Source organism: Carassius gibelio, chromosome B9, assembly GCF_023724105.1.
Source record: "Carassius gibelio isolate Cgi1373 ecotype wild population from Czech Republic chromosome B9, carGib1.2-hapl.c, whole genome shotgun sequence".
Lineage (NCBI taxonomy): Eukaryota > Metazoa > Chordata > Actinopteri > Cypriniformes > Cyprinidae > Carassius > Carassius gibelio.
Genome location: NC_068404.1, coordinates 15,984,928 through 15,998,912, shown reverse-complemented (window position 1 = coordinate 15,998,912; position 13,985 = coordinate 15,984,928). Strand labels below are relative to the sequence as shown.

The 13,985-nt window shown below is 35.1% G+C and overlaps 1 protein-coding gene across 1 annotated transcript in view; it reads right to left on the bottom strand.

Annotated features, from left to right (window-relative positions):
• Window positions 1-9,914: 9,914 nt before the first annotated feature.
• LOC127964589 (atypical chemokine receptor 3-like) overlaps window positions 9,915-13,985 on the bottom strand; it is a 5,878-nt gene continuing 1,807 nt past the window's right edge. Inside the window, exon 2 of the mRNA XM_052564834.1 lies at window positions 9,915-11,929. Coding sequence (XP_052420794.1) covers window positions 10,787-11,929 — 1,143 coding nt within the window. The 3' untranslated portion in view covers window positions 9,915-10,786. The remainder of the gene's footprint in view (window positions 11,930-13,985) is intronic.

Sequence of the window (13,985 nt, the reverse complement as noted above, 5' to 3'; positions counted from 1 at the left end):
CCTTTCAAAACAAAAGTCATGCGTCCTGTCATTATTGCCAAGAGGTGGCGCGATTTGATATCCGATACTCTGACATCTGCACCTAAAGACAAACCTCTAAGTATTTTTTTTTATACTGACCCTACTGTTCTGGAAGGCTTGGCTACTGATTTCATGAATTGTGTGTTTGAGTAGGCATACACCTAGTAGCTAAAGATCTAATTTAATTTCTGAAATGTTTCATAATTCTGTAAGCAAAAATCATTTAAATAATGTAACGACAAAATGTTGTTTTTCAGCTTGTTAAAATATATAACAATAGGGGAAAGCGGGGTCGAGAGTAACGTGGGACGAAAGAAACAAAGCGATTTTCTCAGAGCTGCATTTGCAACCTATGACAGCATGTTACACACAACCCTTGACAGAGCGGAGAAATATCCCGTGATTTCGTCATCGTTTAGGTCCGTAAAACAGTTTTAGAGTACAAAAACTAAAATATTGAAACTGTAATTCTTTCCAATTGGTTGTGTTGTTTTTCTTGTTTCATGTGTCGTGTTGTTTTTCTTGTTTCATATGTCACAGTAATGACCAATCTACAGATTATTTAGTGCTTTAACACAGTTTGCATAAAAGTTTTCAGTATAAAAGTAAATTGGGTTTAAATGCCAGGAGTTTCTGTCGGGACGAAAGTAACAATTGTTACTTTTGTCCCACACAGTGACAAGAAGCATTGTTCCGGTGAATTTCTATGTCATGCATAATTTATTAAAATGTTTATGTCATTTTATACTAAAATAATATGTCTGATTGAGGGCCAAAAAGACTGGTCTGGTTTTATCCAGATGTTTATGAGAGGGCGTTTCTGGACATAGAGGAACATCACTTTCTGGGCAGCTGCTATATGTCGCATTTACCTTGTATTTAGGTTTTAGCCATACCTTAGCTTTTACACCGCCACCTATGAACTTGCAGTGTTTGCAGATGTTTTAATGCACATTTTGAATTTATACATAAAAACAACTTGATGGAAACATAAATAGGCCTACTGTTACATGTTTAGAATTTATATTATCCTAATGTTATAAAAAATTATATTGTTAATTCTGTTGAAAAAAAATGTTTTAGAAAGATACATTGAAATTGCATAGTCAGGTATACTTAATAAATACAAGAATAACAGAAAAAAAAATATTTTATTGTTGTTACTTTTGTCCCAACTGACGGGGTTGAAAGTAACAATGTAAAACTTATGTTCAAAATGAAATTATACTGAAGTCTTTCTACAAAATACTACCTGGTAACTGACCAAACTTCTGACTTCACTCTTCTGAGTTACTGGCCACAGCAGAAATATATCTCTGTCTACAAAATTAAATTTTAAAATTATGTTTTTCTGAAAAATTGTACTTTCGCCCCTGCTCTCCCATACACATAATTTCCCTCTCAAAAGATAGTGATACCAGTGGCGTGGTTTATAATTCACCACAGGTGCTCTGCGAGTAGTTTGAAATTTCACATAAACATTGTTCATTTGTACTTGAAAAAGAATATTTTGATGTTTTGGTGATCTATGAAGTGAACAAAAGCTCAGGTTTCCAGTGTGTGCAGATGCTTTGATTTCATGTTTATGTAAATCATTTAAACAGAGCTTTAACAAATATTTACCAGATAAGATGAATCCGTCAGTATGAGCTTCCCATTTCATGTTAAGGTTTGATTTATGTTGATATTAATTAGGTTACAGCTTTCACTGATGTACAGTGTGTCTAATGAGCTTGACTGTTTACAAAAGGACATCCTGAAAGCCTCTCCTTTCAGATCCTTTGAGTCTGACTGATAACTCGGTCTGTGGCGGATATATCCTTTTCCCATCTCCTCCTCCACCGTTCTTCCACCTCCACAGAGGTTAACACCTTCAATTGTCCTTAGAATTGTTTGTTTTCCTGAACTGTTTTTTTTTTTTTTTTTCGGTTGAGCATGCTGATTAAAAGAGAGAGATGCTGACATTGTTAAATGAACTAGCGGTGTTCAAGAAGCTTTTCACCTATTTTCATATTTATGAGCTCAAACAGATCTTGCATAAACCACTGATCTATAATAATAGAACTATAATAGAACTGGATTGCACCTGACGTCATGAAAGTGAAGCCGTCAATGGCATCAATGGCATAAACCCATTTGAGCTTAAAAAAATGTGGGAAAATAAAAGGAATAAGCATCTGTCTAATGTTTGACCCAAAGCCAGAGATCCCAAACTGGTCCATGATGAACATTCATTTGCTGTGATATATCACAAGGGAAGGGGACAATAGGAAAAAATGTATCCTTTTGTTCTAACACTTTTAGTTTTAAATAATGGCATTTTTTTAAATCTTATAAGATTGGATATCACACAACAAACTTTAGGCCCATGGCCCACAGTCAAGTTTGATTTTGGGCACTTTTGGGAAAGTCAATATTTAACCTTCTTGTTGAATAACTATAATTCTGTGTAGCACAAAAAGGTGTTTTTTTTTTTTTTTTTTTTTTTTTTTTTGATGAGAGCTCCATCTAAAATCTTTAGGTTTCTGCTATGTACAGTATCTGCAGGGAATGATGGTGTACATTGTCTCTGGGAATAGACTTGGCTTCTCCTATCTCATTCCTACAGGCTTTGACATTAGAAACACTGTTTCAGCTGCGTTCCTCTGATTTCTCAAATTAGAGGACAGCACTAGATCTCTGAGCCAACAGAAGAAACAGATGGTAAAAGATGAGAATAGAGGATGGGGTTTTCTGCAAAATATAATCATAACAAAAGAAAAACAGACTAATTAGTAAAATGAGTATTCCCTAAAAACAGGAATCTTGTTCATTTTTCCTCTGCTAAAGCCTGTATATATCAATTCCATTTGTTTAGTCTTACATTCCTGTGGTATTAACACAACAAAGCAGAACTTTTATAAGATGAGACAGGGGTCAAGTCTACATACATTCCTGAACTTTGGCAGATACAGTGTAACATAACGTTTCCATAGGCTTCTGTGTTTCTTGCAATCATTATAAATACTATTATAATATTTTATTGTATGCTTAATATTAAATGTATATGCTGCCATTGAATACTTTATATAACAAATACAGTATCCTGATATAATAAAAAGTAGTGCTTTTAATGCACCAACTGCTAAAGATTCTTGAGATTTAAGGAACAATGTTCTCTTGTCTGCAGATGCTTGTAGCTGTAGGCAGCCTTTCTGTTTGGTTAGGACTGTGGTGCTGTGGTTTGGATCATGTTCCTGATGGTGAGTTTACCTGTCATGCTATGCCGCAGTGATGAATGATGCCTCCAGGGAGTCTGCAGTCACCTGTTTGTTTATTGATGTAAATGGAGCTGGGTACTAAACAGGCCAAATTAAACAGTCAATGTTTTAGTACAGGAAAATACCAACTAATGTGAAAAGGCCATTAAGGTTGACAAATGTGTTGGCAGAAAACAAACAAACAATTCATTCTAATGAATATATCCATTATGTAAATGAGTTTCTGTGGATTTAGATTAATGTGATAACAAAACAATCAAATAATTCCTGTTATTTAACTGGCAACACTTTAGGGACCAAATCTCACTTTTATCTGGTACTAGTACTGTATGCATATTACTTGCATGTTGACTGTTTATTAGTAGTAGATTAAAAAATCACATGTTAATGCCTTATTCTGCATGACCAACTTAACAGCTACCTTACTGACCATTAATAAGCAACAAGTTTATTATTAGAAGTTTATTGAGGCAAAAGTCCTAGTTAATAGTTAGTTGATAGTAAAAATTGGTCCTCAAACTATAGTGTGGTAATTTAGTTAAACATATGATTTCATATGACAAAAGGTTTTTATGGGTGAAAGATCTGGACTGCAGGCTGGCCATTTCAGTACCCAGATCCTTCTTCTACACAGCCATGATGTTGTAATTGATGCAGCATTGTCATGTTGGAAAATGCAAGGTCTTCCCTGAAAGAGACGACGCCTGGATGGGAGCATATATTGTTCTAGAACTTGGATATAACTTTCAGCATTGATGGTGCCTTTCCAGAGATGTAAGCTGCCCATGCCACACGCACTCATGCAACCCCATACCATCAGAGATGCAGGTTTCTGAACTGAGCGCTGATAACAACTTGAGCTGTCCGTGTCCTCTTTAGCCAGGATGACATGGTATCCCAGTTTTCCAAAAAGTTTTCAAATTCTGGTTCGTCTGACCACAGAACAGTTTTTCACTTTGCCACAGTCTATTTTAAATTAGCCATATGGTTTTCTGGCCTTGACCCTTTTGCCCAGAGATTGTTCCAGATTCTTTGAATCTTTAGATTATATTGTGCACTGTAGATGATGAGAACTTCAAAATCTTTGCAATTTTTCTTTGAGAAACTCCTTTCTGATATTGCTCCACTATTATTTGGCGCAGCATTGGGGGGATTGGTGTTCCTCTGCCCATCTTGACTTCTGAGAGACACTGCCACTCTGAGAGGCTCTTTTTATACACAATCATGTCGCCAATTGACATAATAAGTTGCAAATTGGTACCTGTTCCATCTTGTTTGGAATGTGTAGATCTCATGAAATCCAAAATGAGCCAATATTTGGCATGACTTTTCAAAATGTCTCACTTTCAACATTTGATATGTTATCTTCTACTGTGAATAAAATATAAGTTTATGAAATTTGTAAATTATTCCATTCCTTTTTAACTCACAATTTGTACATTGTCCCACTATATACCTGTATATATATATAAAATAGATGATGCCTATGTTATAAATAAATGCGTAATATACAGTCTGGATTTGCGCATTTAGCTTCAAATGCTACACAATGGGATAGAGGGTATAGTGACTATAAAGAATTGGGCCTGTCCATTTAGAAAACAACACTTTGGTTTCAGGTAAAGTTGACATTATTTACATGACTCGACTTTCTTTGAAATATACCAGTTTGAAGTGCATGTATGAGAGTTTGCAGGGTCACAGAATTAATGACATTGCTAAAGAGAAATCATAGATCATCATCATACATTTAAGTGTCTGATGGAGGAAGTCAGATGTCAGTGTGACATAAAATATGTAAATAAAAAGATGATTCTTTAATGCGGAAGTTCCTATTGTGGAATAACTTTTTTACTTGGCTAAATCACAGAGATGTCATGGGTCTTTGTCTGATACCCTTAGTCTGGATCCCCTTTGGGACACATGGACATGTGAATGAATAGAAAGAATAGTGGGTGGGTGGGAAAACCCTGCTTCCCTGGTTTACTAATCAAGCTACAGTTTCAGCCTGAAACACAATCCATATTTGATTCAGCATATTGTATGAGCTGATGTTTGTGGTGAATGTGAAAAGGGATAGAGGATTGTTCTGCTCCCTTTACCAAAGCAGACTGGAGGTTCCCGTGGGAATTCATGCTGATCCATAGGAGAAAATCTGACATACTCTGTGCCCATCTACACACACACTTATCTACCTCTAGAGAGAAACTTGACTCTCACTGACTCTGGGTTCAGTTATTCATCACTTCAATGAATGCTTTTTGTCCAAAAAAATCGTTTTGCTCAAGGTTAGAGGAACTGAGAAATTCTCCATTTCATACATCTCTCCCCTTCCAGGGTTTAAAATAAGAACCAACCTATAAATATTAACTGTGCCACCACCCAATTAAGAAGAAATAGAAGTTCATCATTCTGTGGAAAGAGCAGACAGAATGCATTATTCACAGAACAATAATATATTTGTCATATGCCTAATGACAGTATTGAATTTACTTTAGAAATGTAGGCACGTATTAGAAACCTTATAGGGTTGAATGTTTCTGCATGAAAAATAAAAATGTGATGATATGTTTGGCTACAGCCCACGTGACAACATTAGGTCATTGATACTTCGTGAGTAAAATTAGAGCAAAAGTTTATATTTTCATTTAAAATTAATTTCTATTTGGTTCATACCCATCTCCTTCTGACTATTGATAGTGACAAACTATACAAATAAATATATTTGACACCAACAGGTTGAGAAGGTAAAGCTTTTAGCATAACCATCCTTCTGTAAAGCTTCTGCAAAATTTCAGGGTGAAGATGACAAGTAGACTGCAGTGCACTTGGCCAGTCAATTACTCTGACTGAGGAGACTTTTGAGAAGCTGGGACAGTTTTAGCAGTTTTTCAATATTTAATTGTCATATTCATTTATTTTAATCCATTTTACCTTAACTAAAATGCTATAAATCCTTCCAAATCGTAACAGATTTTCCCCGAGCGAACTGTAACTCACCAATGACATGGCAGTAATGTGAGACATCAATATTTGTAAAGTAAAAGTGAAAAGAGAGAACAATACCTCAGGGTTGTGGCCTTGACACCAGCAGTTAGGGTGGAGGCTTATGTGGGGAAGTGTCAACAAAAAAAAGAAAAAAAAAACTGCCACAACTGTCACCATTAATAAAGTTCAAGTTGTAATCTCCTTGTGTCAATATCTTACATGTAGTTTGAATCGGTAATCATTCACAGCAGCTTGTTAGATACATCCTGCAGCATCTCTCTTTCATTCCTCTGCTTAAAACCTATAAAACTGCTCAGAAACCCTTTAAACTATATAGTCAGCAACTCTGCGAAGAGCTACACGGGACCACCCAGCACTTAAGAGACAATATCTACCATTCAGCTGTACAGAGCTGGAATCCTGGAAGGCATTCATGGGTGCCCTCAGGAAATTGCTATGGGTGCAACATAACAATCATACTTCAAATGTACATTTTGATACTACTGAGTATATGTTAAAAACACAAGTTGCTGCAGCACATATCTACAAGTTACAACTACCACAAGAATGTGACTTCGCGAGTGTGATGAACACTGTAAAAACAAGTTGTCATCAGTAATATTAAATGAGACATAAACATAAATCTGCCATACACAAATCATATTAAAAACATTTGCCATGTTCAAGGTGAATTTACAAATGAATGGATGTAATCAGATTTTATAATGTGACATTTATTATGTCATGGACAAGTATGAGAACTGACATCAAACAGCTATTTGAGAAAGCAGAACCTTTCCTTGTCAGTTCCTGCTGAAGAATCAAAGGCTCTGTCTCTGTAATGACATTGAAGTCAAATTGTGTTTCATGAAGAGATACTGCAACTGAGGAATCCAGGACTGGCATGAAATTTAGATTTGAAAAATCTGGTCCTGACAGAGAAATATAAACACTTACACTAGAGATGGAGATTGTGAATATGTGATTGTGTGTTTATGTTGGACACATGCATTTTACCATGTGTCATGTAATGTGTGTGCTTGGGGTGTGTGTCTGTTCTAGAGAGTTGTGATGTTTTGATAAAATTTGTTTGCAGGATTTATAATGCAGCATTTATAGACAAAAACATTTCCAAACAGGATGAGCTAACTCAAAGACAAATCTTTTTAGCTTTGTTGTAAAACCAACATACAGAAATACCATCTGTTCAGATTACACGCCATTCTGGGCTGTTCATTCAGCCGGCATAAACCAGCGGCTCTCTGCCTTGTTCCCAAATCCCTTTTGGAGCACCAGCCAAACCACAGGAGGAGACTAAAATGAAAAACAATATTTGTCTTCTGAAGACTAATTCTGCCCAAGCAGAAATATAATGAAGGGCTAAGACAAAATAGCAGAGGTCTACATGACAACTGATATTAGTTATATTGTTATTGTGCAATATTAAGTTCCTTAAAAAAAGGTCGTAACACTATATTAAGGTGTCCTTGTTACACAAATTATATGTACTTTCTATTATAATAACAATTAATTACGCATAATTACATGCAAGTAACCCTAAGCCAAAACCTAATCCTAACCCTAACCATACGTTAATTAATATTACTCAGTACTTAAATGTATAATTACACTGTAACAAGGACACCTTAAAAATGTAACCAAAAAGGCTAATTCCAACTGACTGCCATATTATATTATATTATATTATATTATATTATATTATATTATATTATATTATATTATATTATATTATATTATATTATATTATATTATATTATATTATATTATATTATATTATATTATATTATTAGACATACCTTACTGTCTTGGACTAGGTTAATGTATTTTTCTAAATACAACAAGGTTATATCTTCATGGTCTCTGGAAAAAGTTTGTTTCTCTGTATTCTTGTGAAATGCTTCCCGCTGTGATGCATTTAAACCTTTAGTGTCAGCACTGTTCACGGTCTTTGCTGTCGGGCAGCTTGTAAACTGAGGCCCTGTAAAAAACTGCTGTGAGTCATGACCTGTATCAAACTGGTGGTCTCTTTTCTTTTTCCTGTGTGAGTTTAATACAGTCGCAGCCTACATTCACGACACTGCTGTGTTTGAAAGAATACATTTTTATGAAGTATTGTTTTTATGACGTTTGAAGTTTTTGAACTTTTGACTGTGTTGTCTAAGAGCCTGACAGTTTTGTTGTGTTGTGGTGTCATTTTCCAGACATGAACACTTTGAACATGACAAAATAAATTAATAGCTGCCGAGAAAGACACAGGGGATGTTTAGGGATGAAAATGTGTCACATTATGACTGGTGTGAGAACGGAATTAACAGATTAGAGACTAACTGAATCCAAATGCGTTCAAAAAGTGTTTATTAACTATACTCTTTAACTATACAACTATAATCTTCTTTGATGCTCAAAGTTAGTTTGACTGTGTTTAATCCATAATCATGCTGAGGTTCTTTATGAAAGATAAAATGATTAAAAATGAAATGATTTGGGACAATAGTGCATCATTGTTTTATTTTTTAAATTTTTTAATGCAGCCAGCCCTGCTTTCATAGTGTATCAGGGGTTTTCGTTTGTTTGTTCGTTCGTTATTTAAGAAATCTCAGAAACCTTGGGTTTATAAAGACAGCTTTGAAAACAGCAATTAGATGAAGATTAATTAAAAGAAGGCAGCTTTTGAACAACCATGGACTGTTTACAGAAGTCTTTTAGAGTCAGCCACTAATGCAACCTTAAGAGGTTTTGCTCAGGCCTTGCAGGTGTCTGCATTGAAAGTATTATAGACTTGACATTGGTTGAGTTCAAATCAGCATAAATCAGACTCTCATGTGTCCTTGTTCTGCCCCTGCATTTGTTTGATGTGGAAAAGCTGCTCTGAACTAGCTGACTAAGATGGGGGGAAATCAAGGTAAAAAGGTTTTCACTGAATATGCTAAACCTTTATAGCTTGGTTTTGGTAGCTCTAAAAGCTAGTAAATGTTTAAACATTTTAATTCCACTCAAATATACACTGAAAGTTTCAACTTTTTATAACGTTTCATTTGATTGTGTGGTTGTATTGTTTCTGCAAGTTATACTAAATTATACTAAACTGTGGTGTGTGCTTAACTGTGGTTAAAGCTTTTTGACTGCAATTTTAATGTCCTGTAGTTATAACATATTAAAGTGTATTTTCAGTTAAATCAAAATCTTCCACCACTGTTGTTTGAAACTGTATCTTGCAGTACAGTCTTGTATGTTGTAGCCATTACCTTTAAGTTTTTATGAGGCCCTTAGGATGTAAATAAAAAGGGGCCACTATTGTTGAACAGATGGTGAAGCAGTTATACTCCACAGGGTTGATTTTGATAATCAAAGATAAAAGGTCTGGCTAGATTGAATCCATATTAATTCTAGCTCACACATGGGTTAATCCTAACTATGCATCATATTTCATCAGATAGCATAGAGAAGCTATGCAAATGTGTGAGAGAAAAACTTTTATAGAAGATGTATTTGATGTTTCATTATTTGTTAAATTACACTAAGATCTATTTAATAAGCATGTGAATCAAATTATTTAATCCTGAGCACATTTAAGTATTCGAACAGAACTCAAAAATAACAAAAACTGATGCAAGTAAAGATAAATATAACAACATACTTAACTTACTTTAATTGAAATTTACACATCTATAAGAGACAAAATAAGCTAAATGCCCTTCAAAGTACATACATGAGTTACACATTACAAGCTAACAGCCAGTCATAAAACATCATACACACACTAAACAAAATCTACAATGAAGTGCAATCAGTTATTTTTGATTGAATGAGCTGTTCAAATTACAAAAGTAATGCAAATTCTCTTGCCACAGACACAAAAGACCCTCTTAAGAAAGTGCTTTTCACACAACTTTATCACAATTTTAATGGTTTGTTGACCTTAGACGTTAAATTAAAATAAGCATTTTCACTCCAAAATTGCTAATAAATTTCACAAATAATTATGAAGAAACAGCATAACAGAAAGTAACAGTAAATTAAACATGAAATTTAGAAGTAGAAAGATTACCGGTGTATTATTACTTGTAAAAATAATCTGGTTTTATTTACAGCTTCATTTTTTTTCACAAGTCTTTAATTTTTGTATATTGCATTATGTATCATATTATGATGACTGAAAGCCATCAAACATTTTTGGGAAAGTCATTACTGGACACAATTATGATGTCACACTAAAACCAGGTTTCTCTTGCTGTGATTTTGACAGAACGCATGATCAATTTTACCAGAATTTCATGAAAACATCTTAAAGTGGTTTTGATTTTACAAAATCCCAACAGTCTTTGGCACATTTCAAATGAATTATCATTATCTTTATCAGTCACTGTTGAGCATTTGCTGCAGTTCTGACGGAAAACATTTAGTTCTGCTGATCTACATTTCAGGCAAACATGTCAGAGGACTTCATGTTTTGAAGCAGTGCAGAACATCGGTTGAGGATGATGTTCTTGAGGGTCCTAGCTCACAGCTGTAGGGGTGTTTTCCACCATTGCGTACTCCATCTCGGTGCCCTGAGAGCCCTCCATGAGTCGCGCCAACCCTGTACGCTTGGAGTATTTAAAAATGAAGGCTTTCATGAGGTCATAGCGGTAGTGCCGGTGAGCAAAGCTGTAGACCACAGGGTTCACACAGCAGTGCAGCAGCGACAGGCACTGCGTAAGGTTCAGCGCCACAAAAAGGACGTTCTCTGAACTGCAGACCATCGGGAACACACCTAGCATCGCTAGCGCATCGGCTAACAGCACAGCATGATATGGTGCCCAGCAAGCTATGAAAACCACTATGTACGTGAGGATGACCTTCCTGCTCACGCTGCGATCCTGGTCGCCATTTGAAGGGGAATGAGAGGAAGAGGAGGCCAGAGCGTTTGCCAAAAGCGCATAGGACACTGCTATAACAGGGAAGGGTATGACAAAACCAAGAACCACAAAACTCAGCTGAATGCCCACCATCCACTGTAAAGGGTTGTCTTCTGGATATATAGGATGACACAAAGTCATAGGACTGTGTTGTGACTTTACCGACTGCAGGAAGTATGCGTCAGGAATGGAGGCAAATAAAGCAAGCAGCCATGTTACCACACACACTAAACGTCGTATTTGTCGTCCTCTTCTCTGGGAAATCTCCCTTGAGTGGACCACTGAAAGATACCGGTCCACACTCATGCAGGCCAGGAAGAAGATGCTGGCGAAAAGATTGACGCTGAAGAGTAGATGTGTGAGCTTACAAGCCGCCTGGCCAAATGGCCAGTGACCTTCCTGTGCCAGCGAGCTCACCCACACCGGGAGAGTAGCGACCGCACACAGGTCAGCCACTGCTATGTTTAATATATACAAGTGTGTATCATGGTAATGACGCCCTGAGCGCAAGTTGACCCACACTACTAGCGCATTGGCGGCCAGGCCCACAACAAAAATGAAGGAGTAGAGGGTGCACATAGCATGGAGGAGAGCAGAACGGTTGAAGGATGTGGGGCACATTTGCGCTTCCACCTGCGAGTTGTTGTCATCTGTGAAGTTTAATTCTTGCCACATGGTGAAGAATTCAGTCAGTTCATTGGCACTTAAACTCTTCTCCTCATTTGGTGGTGAAGACTGCAACTGTTGAAGGAGAAGAAACTGAAATTAAAAGACCCATCAGCTGGTTCAGCATGCTCTGTTATGATTAGCATAAGTTCTGTGTCATCGGGTTATTAAATGTCAATGAATTAAAATGATTTTGTGGTAAAATATTTCCTGGACATATATATGGAAAATATAATGTAATGTAATAAAATATAGTTTAATATAGTCGATTGATTTTGGGTACATTATTCTAGATATTTAAATTACTATAATTTGTTAAAGATAATTGATTAAATTATAATTAATTATGCATGCTATAGCATTGTATGTTTATAATTATTTGCTGTTTATTACTATTAAGTGATATATATACGAGGGTTAAATTGGGATTTGTTATATCAGGGGTATCTAGGTTATATATGTATATATGTGTGTGTGTGTGTGTGTGTGCGTGCGTGTGTGTGTGTTTGTGTGTGTGTGTGAATGTGTGTGTGTGTGTGTGTATGTGTATATATATATATATATATATATATATATATATATATACATATATATATATATATATATATATATATATACATATATATATATATATATATATATATATATACATATATATATATATATATATATATATATATATATATATATATATATATATATATACATATATATATATATATATATATATATATATATATATATATATATATATATATATATATATATGACCCAAAGTTGGGATGAAAGAACCCAGCATTTTAGCGTGTAGCCTATGCATGTGTGTGTGTGTGTGTGTGTTTGCAAATATGATGTTTTCTAAAGCAATATTCTTATCAGTTTTCTATCAGCTGAGACATAAATCCTTGTGCTTTTTATATTTTATCTGAGGGCTTTCTAATCTAATTAAAACTTTAATTTCAAATTCTTACATTTGATCTATAAATTGAATTATAAAAATGTGATTTTCTATACGTTATTAAATTAAATCATTTACACTAAAAATTACAACTGCATAATATTATGTACGGAGCCCCGCACATGACATGCAGGAAAAAAATAGTAGACTAAATCGTGTGCATGATTTAATAATTCGTTCCCTCAATGTACTAAAACATGCCCTCGATTACTATTGCGTGCCCTCGATTTATAAATAATGCGCACGATTTACTAATTCTAACACAATAGTAAATCAAGGGAATGCAATAGTAAATCGTGCGCACTATCTATAATTCGAGGGAACACAATAGTAATCATGTGCATGTTTTAGAACATTGAGGGAATGAATTAGTAAATTGTGCACACAATTTATATATTTTTTCTTGCATGTCATGTGCGGGGCTCAATAATTATGAGATTCTTTTAAATATTTTTTAATAAATACAAACAAGAAATGACGGTGGAAATGATACTTTTCAACTAAATTAAAATGCCAGTAGGTGCCATTAGTGAGCATTTAATGAGTGAGTCATTCAAATGATTCGATTTACTTTACATAATTGAAGTTTGAAACTCTTTCTATTATTTATTTGACATAAGACCTCCCAGTCATATAAGACAAATATTTCTATGGCACTCGAGCATTGCATTTTTGTGAAATTGCCACAGCATCCTATTATAATTTCATGGTTCAGCTCGGTTAGAAAGTTGACACTACTTCAAAAGCCCAACTCTGTTTGGCTTCCAGCCAGTCCTGTTAAAGTACCCTTTAAGCTGGTTCTGCTTTTCAAAAATCAAAGTGACTCAGTTCTATGACTTCACAGTGATTTCTATGAGCAAAGTAATTTCAGTTTAGGGATTTTGTCATGCCATTTTAAACATCTAAGTGTTCCGTTCTGAAAGACATGTTGCTATGTGGTTGGGGAGGTCACAGACCCTTGACCCTTGATTTTTTTCTGGTCACTAAATCCTTTTTTTTAGTGGAACCTTTCAATCTCCAGCAGAGAGGACACAACGGAAGTAAATGTCAGCATAAGGCTGTTCTGAATTAGAGTAAATCTATAAACATATAAAATAAGTCTGTCTCCTTTTATGTTGCAGGACTTACAACACAAAGAGTGTGTGATTGTGTATATGTACTAAAATATTATAA